General features: G+C 39.8%; 3 protein-coding genes across 3 annotated transcripts; 2 read left to right on the plus strand and 1 right to left on the minus strand.

Annotated features, from left to right (window-relative positions):
- Window positions 1-375: 375 nt before the first annotated feature.
- LOC118342729 (serine/arginine-rich splicing factor 10-like) lies at window positions 376-8,223 on the plus strand. The gene is given in 7 exon segments (XM_035681362.1): window positions 376-512; window positions 3,324-3,554; window positions 3,556-3,627; window positions 4,230-4,336; window positions 5,118-5,289; window positions 5,395-5,448; window positions 6,161-8,223. Coding segments are annotated over 6 exon segments (729 nt in total). The 5' UTR covers window positions 376-512; window positions 3,324-3,459; the 3' UTR covers window positions 6,390-8,223.
- Window positions 8,224-10,202: 1,979 nt separating this feature from the next.
- Window positions 10,203-12,400, plus strand: LOC118342980 (gap junction alpha-9 protein-like). Its single transcript, XM_035681686.1, has one exon. It carries the CDS (start codon window positions 10,221-10,223, stop codon window positions 11,727-11,729), a length of 1,509 nt encoding a protein of 502 aa, XP_035537579.1. The 5' UTR covers window positions 10,203-10,220; the 3' UTR covers window positions 11,730-12,400.
- A 109-nt stretch (window positions 12,401-12,509) lies between these two features.
- Window positions 12,510-14,780, minus strand: mycbp (MYC binding protein). The gene is made up of 5 exons (XM_035681687.1): window positions 14,627-14,780; window positions 14,311-14,383; window positions 14,161-14,209; window positions 12,813-12,942; window positions 12,510-12,724 (listed from the first exon to the last, which is right to left on the minus strand). Exons 1-5 carry the CDS (start codon window positions 14,639-14,641, stop codon window positions 12,680-12,682), a joined length of 312 nt encoding a protein of 103 aa, XP_035537580.1. The 5' UTR covers window positions 14,642-14,780; the 3' UTR covers window positions 12,510-12,679.
- Between the last annotated feature and the right edge of the window lie 109 nt (window positions 14,781-14,889).

Here is a 14,889-nt window from a genome sequence, read left to right on the forward strand (position 1 = left end):
CCTAACCTTAAGAATAGAATTAAAAATAAAATATTATATATAAAATTAACAGTAGCTACAGTAAACAGTGCTAATGGAGGTAGAAATTGTTTAGAAATAATTATCACTTTACTTAATGATAGAAAAGGGGGGAAATGTTAGGAACCAGTGTTGTAAGATACTTTGTTTATTTTATTTTATTTGTTTATTATAATTTATTAATAATTAGTATTTATTATTATTTTTCTCAGCCCTGCCGCTACACCGTCCTGTACAGTAGGTGGCAGTACGCGCTTACACACGTTACGTTACAACCATTAAACCACAGAAGACGAAGAGCGCATCGCGAGTGCGCATGCGCTACACATATTATCACTGCAGATTTTCTTTTTTTTTCACCAAAAACAAAAAAAACCCACAAACAAACAAAAACAACAACAATTCCTTCTGCTGTGTGTTTGTAACTTCACATCCAGATACATGAGGCCTCCGAACACGTCTCTGTTTGTCAGGAACATCTCCGATGAGTCCAGGTGAGTCAGGCCGCCGTCAGAGCCGCAGATAGCAGCTAAACTTAGCCTCCTTTAAACCTGAGAAATACTCATTATTATTCATTATTATTCATTATTATTCACTATTATAATCACATTTATTTCATTTGTTAGTTTAAGTAAGGCGGCGGTAACGTGTCGCTGTTGTAAAGACGTCGGTAACGTTTGTTTGTTTGTGTCTGTTGCACGTTTTAATGTTTCTAAATAACAACAACTCATTCATTATTAACTTAAACGTGTCGGTGGTAACTTTAATTAAGCGACCTGTTATTAATTAATTGATGAATCAATTAGGTGTGTCCATGATGCTTTACTGAACTGTTTACTGCAGTGGTTCCCTCACTAAGTGACACATTTTCTGGATATATTTCACATTATATTCATTAAAATAACAATAACAGTGGAGAACAACTGATAAATGTACAATGAGCAGAAATAGTGACAAAACAATAACTGAAGGAAGTCAGAGATGAGTTTTCCTGATTCCTTAATGGAACTTTTTACACAATTATCTGTCTTTATTTACATATTTTCTTCTGTTTTTTAACCATTTCAGCTACTGAACAGGCCTCTTATTTAGTGTTTTATTCTGTCTGATTTCTCATTTCCTTCATGCAGGACAATGCTGTTCATCAGACATAACTGACAGTAACTTGTGTTCACGCCTTTAAAGTTTAGATCTTAAATAATAATCTTAAACATGTAGTTTTCTTCACAGAAATAAACAAAATGCTGAGATATAGGACTCCTGTGTTTATTTCTTAAAATCAAGAAGGCCTTGCCACCCACTGGGAAGCTTCGGCGTCCACCAATTGGGGTCCCGACCCCCGGTTGGGAACCACTGCTCTGTTGCTACTGTTACTTTTAATAAAGCAGAAGTATTTCTTATCCGATTAATCGATGGAATACTTTGATTACTTAGTTAATCGACAGCTGCAGCCGTAAAACCGTCCAATAGAACAATAGAAGAATAGAAGAAAACACTGGATTTGTGAAAAAAGAAGCCGATTAAGTCTGTATGTTTGTTAACAAGTTATAAAATACAGACAGAGAGTTGTGGAAAAAGTTCCCTCACTCGTTTTATTCAAACTTCTTTCAGGTTCATTGTACAGTTTTAAATATAATAAGAAATATCCATGAAATATGTCTAAAATCCAGAAGGCCTCAGGTTGGGAACCACTGGTTTAATGTGCAGTGTTACTCAGCTTACAGCGAACGTTACCTGTTCAGATGTGGGTTTAATAAAAGTGTAGCAACACCTTTTTAAATTGATTAACGTTAGAAAAGCTTTTGAAACCGTAATCGAAAACCTCCTTCATTACTTGGTCCCATGGACGTTTATAAACTGTAACGTTTACTTATCAGCAAAACCTAAAAGTCTTTACACAGGAGTTAAATTATAGCAGTGATGGATAGAGTAATGTTACTACAGTAAGTCAGTAAAAGCAGCCGTTAAAGTAACATTGAAGGAATAAGAGCGTTTATTGAGATTATAAAGATATTGTGACTTATTTATTGTGAAACAGAAAAATATGGAAAAAGGACACTAATAACTGGTTCCTGTTTATTGTATGAAACTACATTACAGGTTTGGGTCAGAATACATCTAAACACAAAGAACACAGATATTATTAATCTAATCCACTAATCCAGCTAAATTAGTAACAATAATACTTTTAAGATTAGTTTCGATCATTAGTTGTTAGCGGACAATTTACAGTCGAGAGAAACAGGACAAAGTGGATCAGAATCAGATTAATTAAAGTAAAACATAGTGAATTTAAAACTTAAAACAGGAATTTACATTTAGGTTATGTAAAACATATATTCCAACAGCGTGGTGCTCTTTTCTCTACTTTGGGAACTCTCTGACTCTTATAAAGTATAATTCTTCCAAACAAAAAAAACTAAATATAAAAAAATAATATAACCTGGTCTGACTACAGTCACTTTATCATAATCTGATAAATGAACCCAGCGTTGACCTACAGTGTGTGGATGAGCTTTTTGGGGGGGAAAGCATGTTGGTGTTAATTGACATGTTTCTCATCGTCATGGTAACATATTGACCCACGCACTCTGAACACAACTCGTTTTTTTTTTCTTTTATTCGCTGTAAAGTTTTACGTGAACATCTGAATCGAACTAAACGGGGGCGACAGCGCTGCATCTGCTTATGTGAGCTATAGACTTGTTAGTGGAGGTTTTTTTTTTTTACATTGAATTGCATGTTAAACAAAATAGTCTTATGATCTTAAACGGGCCAGTTTACCCCAAAACAACCTCAGGATTATTGCAAAATAAAATACAACCTTAGAATAAAATTTGTGCCCGAATAACACAAAAAAAACCTGTGTGGACAGGAGGGCCGGATTACCAGGTGAGAGGTAAAATAAGTCTCTTCCGTTTTGGGGTGAACTGTCCCTTTAGCCCTCTCATCAGCTGTTGTCACTGGTTGCTGATGTAGGTAGAGTTGCCCGTGATGGTCAGTTGAGTCATACTTGTATTTACGGTGTTCAGGCCTGAGGATTTGCGGCGTGAGTTTGGCCGCTATGGGCCGATAGTAGATGTCTACATCCCACTTGACTTCTATACACGTCAACCAAGAGGATTTGCATACATTCAATATCCTTTCCCAATGAATTTATTTTCACTGTTTGTGTCTCTTGCTAACAGATTTTTTAATTTCCTTTCAGCAGAGAAGATATGCTTTTTTTTGTGACGTATTTCTTTTTTCCCTGCACATCATTTGATTGAATATCTAACACACATATTTCTCTGTTATTGCTTCAGAAAATGTAAAAGCATCCAGTTGTGGAAGCGGCCACAAAGAGTAACAAAGACCCCATATAGAGTAGCTGTAAAGACAAGTCACACAGACCTTCAGGATCAGAGGGAGGGGAAAAAGGTTGAAAAAAGAAAGTAAAGCATGAAGAGGAAAAGGGAACGGAGACAAAGCTTGGATATGGCGGCAAAGAATTGGGAAAAGAAAAAGAGGTTTAAGAGGAAAAAGGCAAGCAGGAAATCCAAGTCTCTGTGGGAGTCGATTAAAGAGTGTAAAGATCAAGATGAAGTTCAAAGTCAAGCATGGGCAAAGGTAACAAGTCTGAATTATTTTGTATCCTCCCAAGACAAATCCACAAATCTGACATGACAACAAAATCAGCGTTTCCCTGTGATATCATTGACATTTTAATTTTAATCAAAGCAATTTAATCAACTATTAATGTATTTGATTTGTTTAGATATATATATATATATTTATATTTGTAGTCCTGATCCCTCAAGACAATTATTTTGTGTTTGAAAAGCTTGCTTCATCTTTTATCTCTACAAAAATCTACTGAGTGTGTTTGTTGTTATTTTCATTTGTTTATATCATAGTGTAAGTGTCAAGTAATGCATAATTTGTGTCATTTTAAACTGTTTTACCTTTTAAATAAGGCCACACAGATGAAAGAAAATGTTTGATGTATGCTCTGTATCCCTCTCACCATAAATGTAAAATACAGTATGCTATTAAAGAAAAATGAAGTTCTATGAAAGTACAGTGGAATTTATATTTGATGTGAAGGGAAATAGTGTTTTCCTTTGTTCCCTTCACGCTGAGAGAAAAATAAAAAAACACTCAAAACATTTATTTGAATTTGTGTGGCCTTTTCCAAAAAACGAGTGCAAACAAAAACCTTAACCACCCAGCATATTTGAAGATGTGCGTGATGCAGAAGATGCTCTTCACAGTCTGGACAGGAAGTGGGTTTGTGGCCGGCAGATTGAAATCCAGTTTGCCCAGGGTGACCGGAAGAGTAAGTGTTCAACTACAGCATCATTTTAAATCGTACAGTGGTAGCTGGATTGTGTGTGAGTGATCAGTGTACTGTTGGCAGCACAGAAGAAGCAGACACTATGGTGTACAGGCATCTTTAACAGCCCTGTAGTGGAGGAGCATCAGTTATATATTGATTTTATGCTGCCTGAATATATACAGCTACACAGGCGGTCAGATGAAGCAGTGGAATAGACTGAATTGAACAATAACAGCATAGTGCCGTGGTAGCACAATGAAAGATAAACACAGCAGGTGTTTTCTGCCAAAGGTGAAATACTGTAACTCTGTAAGGCCTTTCTCAGTTTTATCATTAATGGCTCCGTTCCATTAGGTATTCACGCTGACTCACCACTTACTGGCAACCCTGAGTGTTAGTTATTAGTTCCACTTGTGCTCTTCCTGATTCAACAAATCAAAACGCAACAACAAACAGTGCTGCATCAGATTGAGCCTCCTGTGATTCAGTGTATATTTGTCTTGTCACGCAAATATTGACTGCAGCCCTTTCCTGATGCACCATTGTGCTAACTGTAATGTCTGGTGTAGAGGAGGCTGTCTGGTTGTACTCTGTAGGGCTGATGGGAGAAAGCACTTAACTCCTATATTTGTTGCACGTACCAGCATACTGGGAAAATACTCTTCCTGTGGAGTTCCCAGTGCAGTTCCACACAAACTCACTCTTAGGAATGTTTTGTGCTTTATTTTTATTTATTTCTACTCTGGGTTAATCCCTTTACCATCACTGTTTTTCACACCAGCACCAAACCAGATGAAATCGAAGGAGAGGCGTTCTCCAGGCAGATCGTCTCGATACGATGACTACGATAGAGACAGCCGGCGCAGGCGTTCACGCAGCCGCAGCTACGACAGATACAGATCGCGCAGCCCGTCTTACGATCGCCACCGCAGACGATCAGAGAGTCCTCGAGAGTGAGTTTTTCTTTCAGGGACTTGTCAGTGCCGACTTACTCCTCACACAGTTGTACTTAAATGTTTCTTTAAAAGGGAAGATAACCTTTGAATTTCTTTCTTCAGCTCTCGTGGACGGGTGTATGGGAGAGGAAGAAGCAGGAGCCGCGAGGATGACAGGTACAACTTCTCTTTGACACTGTTTGTTACTCTCTTTCTGCCTTCGTCATGGTAACGTCTGACCCAGGTCACATTGTGTAGCTTTATACGGACGCGTAGAGAGGCAGATTTATTGTAGAAGTCAAATTGTTGGATAATTAAAGCAGCAGTGGCTTCCAGCTGTGAAGTCGATGATGGCAACCAGCTGAATACAGCTCAACCTTCTAAGCGTGTAGGAGAAACTATGTTGGCTGCAAAACTCACAAAGAACACAAACGGCCAGAGGAGATGTAAAGTAGGAGGAGATGCCTCTGTAGATGTGAAAGGATAATTCCAGTGTTTCCCATTAATTACCTCGACTCTGGCGGCAAAGCATCTCTCAGTCACATTACAAGTATCTGCAATTGATGAACTAGTGGACAATCTCCCCTTGCTCTGCACCTCCTGTACAGTCTGACACAGACACAGACGCTCTCTTTATTTTACCAAGTAAAGCGAGAGTGAATCATCGGTACCACGTTGGTTTCGATTCTAAACATCAAACCTCCTTCACACGCGACAGAACCCTGAACACAAGTTGTGTTTTTTTGGGCGACTTTATAAAAGTTACTGCTGAAGAACGTCCCCGCCACACTGAATTCTATGTGAGGGTTACGTTGAGTCCCCAGATGTTTGATAATCACAGAAGTGTCCAGAGGGTCTGCAGGTTTACAGCTACTTGTCTCATTGTCAGATACAGGCAGAGGCCTCGGAGAGAGTCCAGAGGGAGATCTCGATCGCGCTCCAAATCTGCATCCCCGCGAGAAAACCTCAACCCGGCGTCGACTTCCCATTACACCGAAGAAGAAGTGCGACGGACACACTCCCCGTCCCGCTCCAGGTCCCGGTCCGCATCAAGATCACGCTCCCGCTCACGTTCTCGGTCCCGATCCTGGGCCGGACGCAAGTCAGGAGGACGCTAGAAAAGTATCTGCCCCCTTCCCCCCCACTCTTATCCGTCATTCTGTCAGATGGACCGGAGTTGGTCATCTGTCAAGAAAAGGTTTGTTTGTTTTGACATGAATGTAACGTCCACTGAAGCATTTGTAGAAAGCTTGTTTTTTCTCGGCTCCATTTTAAGAACAATGCTGGTCCTTCGCTTGGTTTTATAAAGAATTCTTTTGGTAAGATTTCCTGATAGGAATATGAAACAGTCTGTGTTCAGTGGTAGTCGACCAGGAGTAAATGTCTTTTTTATAAACAGTTACTGATAATTTTGTTCTCTAAACCCTATGCACCCATTTTTGCAAAAAAAAGAGCATTCAGTATTTTAAAAGGAAATCAGTCTGTTGATGAATCGAACCAGCGTTTCTGTGTGTTTTATCACATTTATAATAAATCACATACTTTTTACTTTACTGCTGACCTGTTTCCACAACTGAAGTGTACATTTTTCTAGTTTTTCCTCCCTTCTTCCAGCCACGTGTCCATTTGTTTTTACTATATGATTATTATTATTTTATTTTATTTAAATCTTAAAATTTTCTTGAGATAATCTGTCAGTGAGCATTATTGAGATAATCATCAGCTTATGTTGTCAAAGTCGCAGACCTATTTAAAAAGTGCACTGCATTACCCTGCAACAATAACGTGACTGAGAGAAATGACAGCAGACTTGACATTCAAGTTTTAAGTCACTCCAGTCGGTGGTTTTCATACTAAGAAAATGTGTCTGTGTCTGGAAGAGAAACATTTACAAACTGTAACAGATGAGGTCTGTGGTGGAAATGGATCAGCAGTGGTGTAAAGTATTTGGGTTTTGGCTAAAATGCACAGAAACTCTGCCATGGTCCTTAAAAGTGTTAGAATATTGTCGATCAGTGACCTTAACCACAAACTGTTTAAAAATGTACATTAATCTGTTTTCATTTTGTGGTGTTTTCTGTAAGATTATAAACCTTTTAAAGAGGTATTTTATTTTTGGAACATTTATCCGAATTTCTGTTCTGAGAGGAGGAGCAAAAAAAAAAAAGTTTCTCGCTAGTGTTTCCGAGACTGATTGTTGATGGTTTTTCAGGATGAATCACTGCATGTTTTATTCTCCTAATCTTCTATCTTTAGTAGGAAGAAACTGTTATTTTGAGTAATAAATGGTTAACATTCAGTATAAAGAATCGGTGTGTGACTTCAGTTTGTAAACTCTGCTTGTAAATGCAGCTGAAGATGAGTTTAACTTTATTGAGGAGACAGAATCTAAAGAGACAAAATGGAGGAAGTAATTCAGAGAGTCCCCCCCTCCCTCTCTAACACCCTGATATTAAATAGGTGTTTTCATTATCATGAGAGTGGAATCACAGTCTGCAATCATCTGTATGGAAAACAGACTAGCAGTTTGTCAGTCCAGCCGCAATCATTGATTTCCTTTTAATGGATCAGTAGCTGGGAGGAACAACTTAAATTAGATTCACAGTGAAGAAGCAGCCATGTATGAAATCGGACGTGCCCCATTGATCACTGTATTGAAAAAAAATAACATTGATTAAACAAGTACAGTGGCAGCATGGAGGTGAGCTTAAGTAAGAGGGTGGTTGTAAATACAGACCAGACTGAACCAAGGAGACATTGTATGTACTGTATGTATGTGATTACCTGTTAAGTTACAGTAGATTATTACCTGTTGTGTGGAGATTTGGGGTGTACAACAAATCATAAATCCAATTGTAAACTGCTTCTTATTATGAACCAATTCATGTAATTTGTATAACCTCACATGCTCTCAAATTTAGAGATTTTGTGGACAACATATGTATAAAGTAAAAAAGTAAGATGCTTCCAGACTGTATCCATTTTTTTTTCAGTCAGCATGAACAAAGAGGAATTATTATGTTTACAGAAACAAAGAGTAGAACAAATGCAAAACAATGAGGGTTTATATGACCTTCATCCACTAATAGCACTAATACACACAAACATAAGGCAATAATTCCCATTAATCTTAAGACATTAAACATCCCACAGATAGAGAATAAGTCAATGTAAGAGCAGACATACTACAGTGTTCAAACATAAAATACATTCACACGTTTCAATTAGTTTTTTATAATCTTTTTATATTGGTGGAAACAGACAGAGCGTAATTGTTCTGTATTTAACATTTTACAACAATGATTTTTGTTTGTATAAAAATACATATTCTGTATATATTTCTACATCTTTTTGGTCATTTATTTATTTACCAGTGTATTGAGTTGTATAACTTTAATTATAAATTGAAATAAATTAACTTGGGGTTGTATTCCCACCAGAGGTTAGTGTCAGGCTGACCGACCCTTCGTTATGTAACAGAGATGCTGCTCAATATCTTGTTGTTGTAAATGAATACAGGACACCTTCTATTTTAACCGATCATTCAGTAAGACATCAAGATATTGATCCACTCAAGAAGCAGTTTATAGTTTAGGGTTGTAATCCATCTTCAGGTCACTCTCAGATCAACCCAGTGCACCACTTCTGTCCTGTGTGATCAAGCAAGTTCAGGGTCCTTCGTGTTCAACTAGAAATAGACGTCAAACGATTGAATATTTTCAGCACATTTCACATTTCACCCCTAATGACTCGCAGGAACTGGCAGTCAGTCCATTCACACTGCTGCGAGGTAAATGGCAGCAGAGCATTGCGACAGTATTGATTGTTTTTGTCTTTCGCAGGCTATAAGTTGTGAACAACAACTCGCAGGGGTCATTTGTTTTTGTCCAGTTTTCACCAACAGTGGAGACTGAAATCTCTCCCGGTGTGAACATTTAACCTTTATAACGAGAGGAGAAAGAAGATTAAAAGATGGGCTTGTAGGATTGTGTTCAACAGCATCAGCAGCATCATTGCACAAACCCTTTATTGATAAATTTCATATCCAAGATGAAGGTAAGTTGAATATTTTTTAAATAAAAATATGACATCTTTGAGAGTTGTGTAGTTTTGACTGATTACAGTGAGCCAAACATATCCGCTTTAGAGCGACATTTTCCTTTAATTTGTTGTAGGAGACACTACACTAAACAGAACTTTCTTAAGGTAACATCATGGATCACAATTATTGATCTCTATTTGATTGTTTGACATCATTTGTGGTGTTTAATGATTACCAATTGCCACTTTTGCCAATATGTCTGAAGTCGTTTTATTAAGATGTTGCTAAATGTTGACTTTACTTACCATTGTGTGATGAGAGCACATTAAAATACCTAATGCAGTTTAATACCATCAGACTTGTACTCCAGCATTTAAATTAGTGTCTAATTCTGTTGTAACTGGGTAAACTGGTTGTGTAACTTAAAACCTTGTTCTCAGCAGTGGTGGAAGAAGTATTTCGATATTTTACTCAAGTAAAACTAACAATTCCACAATGTAAAAACACTACTTCAAAACTGTACTTGGTCATAATTCTTTAAAAAAAATAATAATAATTTAGGGATTTTTGTAAGATTTTAAAGTTTAAAAAATGTATTGTTATTGGATTGTTGAACTCTCAAATATGGATATCAGTATCAGCCTCAAAACTTCTGTATTAGTCGGACTACAAACCTAATGAGGCACCTTGAGGAAGTCATTTATTTCCATGTTTGCAGCACGACAAACTTTCATGTTTCATGTTTTCAACTGAAAATTATTTGTCTAATTACAAACAGCTGATGTATCATTACTGCATTTTTAAAACTAACCCAAATATCCGTATTGGCCTCAAAAATCCTGTCGTCAGTCGGACTGTATTAACAAATCATGACTTTTTTTCATTATAGCACTGCTAATATAAAAAAATGGGAGACTGGAACTTCCTCGGAGGGATCTTGGAGGAGGTGCATATCCACTCCACCATGGTCGGCAAGATCTGGCTGACCATCCTGTTCATATTCCGGATGTTGGTGCTGGGCGTCGCAGCGGAGGACGTGTGGAACGACGAGCAGTCGGACTTCATCTGCAACACCGACCAGCCCGGCTGCCGCAACGTGTGCTACGACCAGGCCTTCCCCATCTCCCTCATCCGCTACTGGGTGCTGCAGGTGATTTTCGTGTCTTCGCCCTCCCTGGTGTACATGGGTCACGCCATCTACCAGCTGCGAGCTCTGGAGAAGGAGCGGCACTGCAAGAAGGTGGCTCTCCGTCGGGAGATGGAGGCGGTGGACGTGGAGCTGGTGGAGGTGAGGAGGAGGATTGAAAAGGAGATGAGGCAGCTGGAGCAAGGGAAGCTCAACAAAGCACCGCTGAGGGGCTCGCTGTTGTGTACGTATGTGGCCCACATTGTCACTCGCTCAGTGGTGGAGGTCAGCTTCATGATGGGTCAGTACATCCTCTACGGACACCACCTGAGCCCTCTTTACAAGTGTGAAAGGGAGCCGTGCCCGAACGTGGTGGACTGCTTCGTCTCCAGGCCCACGGAGAAAACGGTTTTCATGATGTTCATGCAAGCGATTGCCTCCATCTCCCTCTTCCTCAGCCTTCTTGAGATCATGCACCTGGGGTTCAAGAAGATTAAGAAGGGCATCCTGGACTATTACCCACACCTGAAGGACGACCTCGATGATTATTACCTCAACAAGTCAAAAAAGAACTCGGTTGTGCATCAGGTTTACATGGGCACGTCTGTGGGTCGCAAGGCTACTATTCCCACAGCACCATGTGGGTACACATTACTGTTGGAGAAGCAGGGCAATGGACCTGCCTACCCTCTTCTCAATGCCTCCTCTGCCTTCGTCCCAATACAAGGGGACCCTGGTGCAAAGCCAGACAGCCACAAGGACGGCAAGGAGGGAGTGCCAAGCCCCACGGAGCAAAACAGCAACTCCAACAACACAAGCAGCGAGACACGTTCTCCTCCTGCAGACAAACAGGATGAGCCAGAGGAACCATCTTCGCCCCATCACGAGGACATGGAGTGTGCCAACTCCGAGTATCCCACCCTGCCCGTAGCAGACACCTCCTCCTGCACAACGCTGTCAGGCATTGCCAGGAAGTCACGGAGGGTCAGTCCACCGTGGCACTGCTCCACTCTGGTGGAGGGGAACGGCTCAGACAGCGGGGATTCCTACCACGGGAACAACAGCATGAAGCTACGTAGCAGCTGTGTCGGCCCCCGAGCGAGGATGCTCCCTAAATCAGACATTAAGAGGCCGAGCAGGTCCCAGAGCCCGGACTCTGCAGGGGAGCTGAGCTCTGTGTCTCGACACAGCCGTGAGAGTAACAGTCCCACGGCTTCTTCTCCAAACCGCCGAGTGTCAGCGGCGAGCAGTGCCAGCAGCAGACGAGCTCCAACTGATCTGCAGATATAAAACAATGAGTGTCTGCTCACCAACATGGCAACAGATACTCTAAATAAGCCATGTTTGGGTGAAGGTTGTGGGAACACTATATTACTGCACTTTTCACACATTTGATGTTCTTTAAAAGACATTGAAACAAGCACAAACAAGCCTTTGTTACCCCGTGCTATGAAGATTATGCTTCGACACCCAAGAGAAGCCTTCTTTTCCAATCATATTTAACAAGAACTTAAGAAGCATAATGACATTCTGCTCTTCACACTTTGACCGCAGCGGATTCTGTCGTTTCCTCACATTTCCAGATCTGCCACAGAGATTCAGATGGACATTTTATGATTTGTTTGTATGCAGCAGCTCTGTCTGAATGATTAGAGGGGCAATGGAAAAAATGGAAAACAAATCTATAACGTTGTTTTAGGTCGCCTAGTGGTGTTATGCAACCGGTGTGATTCAATCCAACGTGTCTGAGAGTCCTTCAGCAGGAACAGCAAACATAAAAATAAACCCCAGTTCTGCAAAATGAGTGCTGAATATCTTGGTGACATGAATAAAAATGTATTTAATGTGTTGTCATCTATCAGACTTTATTTTCCCATCAGGTAAACAAGCAGCAATCTCTGAATTATTGTTTGGTTTTGTATGAAAATGTATTTTTTACTAGATACTCATTCATGCAGTTGATATCAATTAAAGACCATTCTAAAAAATAATGTAGTAATTATTATTTTAATGCATTTATTTCAGAAACAGGAACCAGTTTAGGAAATGAAGAGAATGACAGCTGCCAAATGCTGAAAAAAAACACATTTTTATTTATAACAAAGCAAAATGTTAACAAAAAATAACAGATTCTGTGATCGCCGTACATCCGCTAATAAACATTTACATATTCTTCAAAAAAGCGCTATTGTTTAATGTTTTTATTTTGTTTTTTTACCCCAGAAAGCAACAACACAACTTCACTCTGCTGCTCCATTATCGGGCGATTGTTCGTACTGCATCAGCTGGAAAATGATATTAGGACAGAGGTTAAAGGTCACAGTAGGAGCAACACACTCAAAACACTCAGACGTATTTTCACAAGCTTCTCACCCTGTTTCTCAGCTCTTTGTTCTCCTCCATGAGCAGGTTGCACTTCTGTTGTAGATCAGCCAGCTCCATGCGGAGAGTCTCCACGTCTGCCGGCTCTGGAGCAGCCGCACCGAGGTGAAGCTTTATGAAACTGTGCAGGCGGTTAAGGTCAACGTGTGCTCTCGATATTCAGTCTACACACATCTTTCATTGGAAGGAATCCACACGGGTCAAGCTACTATCCAACAGCAGTGACTTGTAGCTTTCTTGGGGCCTTTCGTGTAAAGAAAAAGTCATTTGGTTTGTTGCTTAAGGACCTTCCCGTGAGAAAACAACTCCTCTGGCTCAACATAAAGCTCCGTATGTTCAGAATGACAGCAACACACTAAACTACAATAAACTAAAGCCTAGTTTGCTGGATTCAATTATCTATCAGGGGGGTTTTTCATCATTCACACTTTGAAATCAATGTTCAATCTCGTTTCCACACGACACATTTGTTCCTAATAGATGATGACACCACAAATGTCGGCCCAGTTACGGATTTTAAAACCAGCTGGATGGTTGACATACACAAACACGCCAAAAATGCTTTAAAAGGGGGAAATACTGAGCTTCATATTAACTGATATCCCCTCCAGAGCAATGTGCAATCGTATCTCCAGTGAGTCTAACACCAGACACAGCACTGCCTCTTTGGCTACTCGATAAATCTGCAACAACATCGCTTTCTTCCAAGAATTATCCTCCTTTTGTTAAACCAGAGCAACGGAGAACAAGCTGCTAAACTCAACAACTCACCACTCAGAGGGAAAGAGTGCTGCACTGGGAGAAAATCAATAAGCAGAAGCAGCAGAGGACACGCAATACAAAATAAAGAGAGAGACACAGTAGAACATGTAAGAAAGGACATAAAGGAGTGTGAAGGCTGTGAAGGGGAAATCTGACAGTCCTGGACACTGTAAGAGTCCAAGGATGCAAGCTGCCGCTAAAACCTCAAAGAAGGAGAGCGGTGGAGAATTTTTAAAGCTTTTTGAGGTTAAAGGACGAGTTTTCTGTAGCCAGGTAAGCTCAAGTCCAACAGGGAGCACAATCCTCAGGCACACTGTCAACTCAAGCATGAAAAAGCTTCATTTTATTTTGTCAATGTATGTTATCAGATGTACCCAAACACAAAAGCTACGTTTTATTGTAACCTCGCGTTGTAAATGACAATAAAACAACTGAATCCTTTAATTTCTTTTAAATAAATACACAGAATGCATCCAGTGTTGTTTTGTCCTCTCTCCTCGTTTAAGGCAAACCAACACCTGTTTATTATTATTACCACTTACAGTTGTATAAAGCTGCAAACACATGAAAAGGATACTCCAGTGCATTGTTGGGCTTGTCGGTCTCTTCATAAAGTGCCACTAGAACTGCAGGAGAGACGGAAAGTAAGTGAAAAGATGGGTTAAACACTGTGCATTGGATTATAATACACATGCTGCATAATGTCTTTAATAGTTTGTACACCTACCGCTGGTTATCGTGTCAAGGACCCCGGATTTTTCAAGATATCTTCTAAATTGTTCTCGCTTCGACTCTGAGGCCTGAAACACAAGACAAATGTGTTGACTTCTGACAGATAACTGTGTTAGTTTTGTTTATTTCCTTCTGCAAATAAACAAAACTAACACGACAAAGAGGAACATTAATAATAAGCCCGAGGTGCGTTCAATGCCTCCGCTGCTATGGCGATAGCTCGTCGGTTAGCTTCACAACGTTAAAACTGTTTAAAAAATAAATTAAAAAAATAACGAACAGCTACAGAAAGTATGCGCCACAGTACTTACTCTGTAATGGGCCATGAGTGCGACGACGGCTGTGTACTTAAAGTGTGTAAAAAATAACCAGCTAACGTGAAGTTTGAACTGTTGGTTGTGATGTTTGCGTCAGCCTAACAACAAACAGCAGGTTCACGCGTTGCCACGACAACGCGTTAAAACCGGAAGTGGTTTTTATTTTTTTCCCGATTAAATTTAAGCGGTTAAAGAGTTAAAGAGGAATAACAGCAGTGGAAATAATTTATTATTTTTTTTTATATTATTATTATTAT

Source organism: Morone saxatilis, unplaced genomic scaffold (genome assembly GCF_004916995.1).
Source record: "Morone saxatilis isolate NCDOM2014 unplaced genomic scaffold, NCSU_SB_2.0 Contig9, whole genome shotgun sequence".
NCBI lineage: Eukaryota > Metazoa > Chordata > Actinopteri > Moronidae > Morone > Morone saxatilis.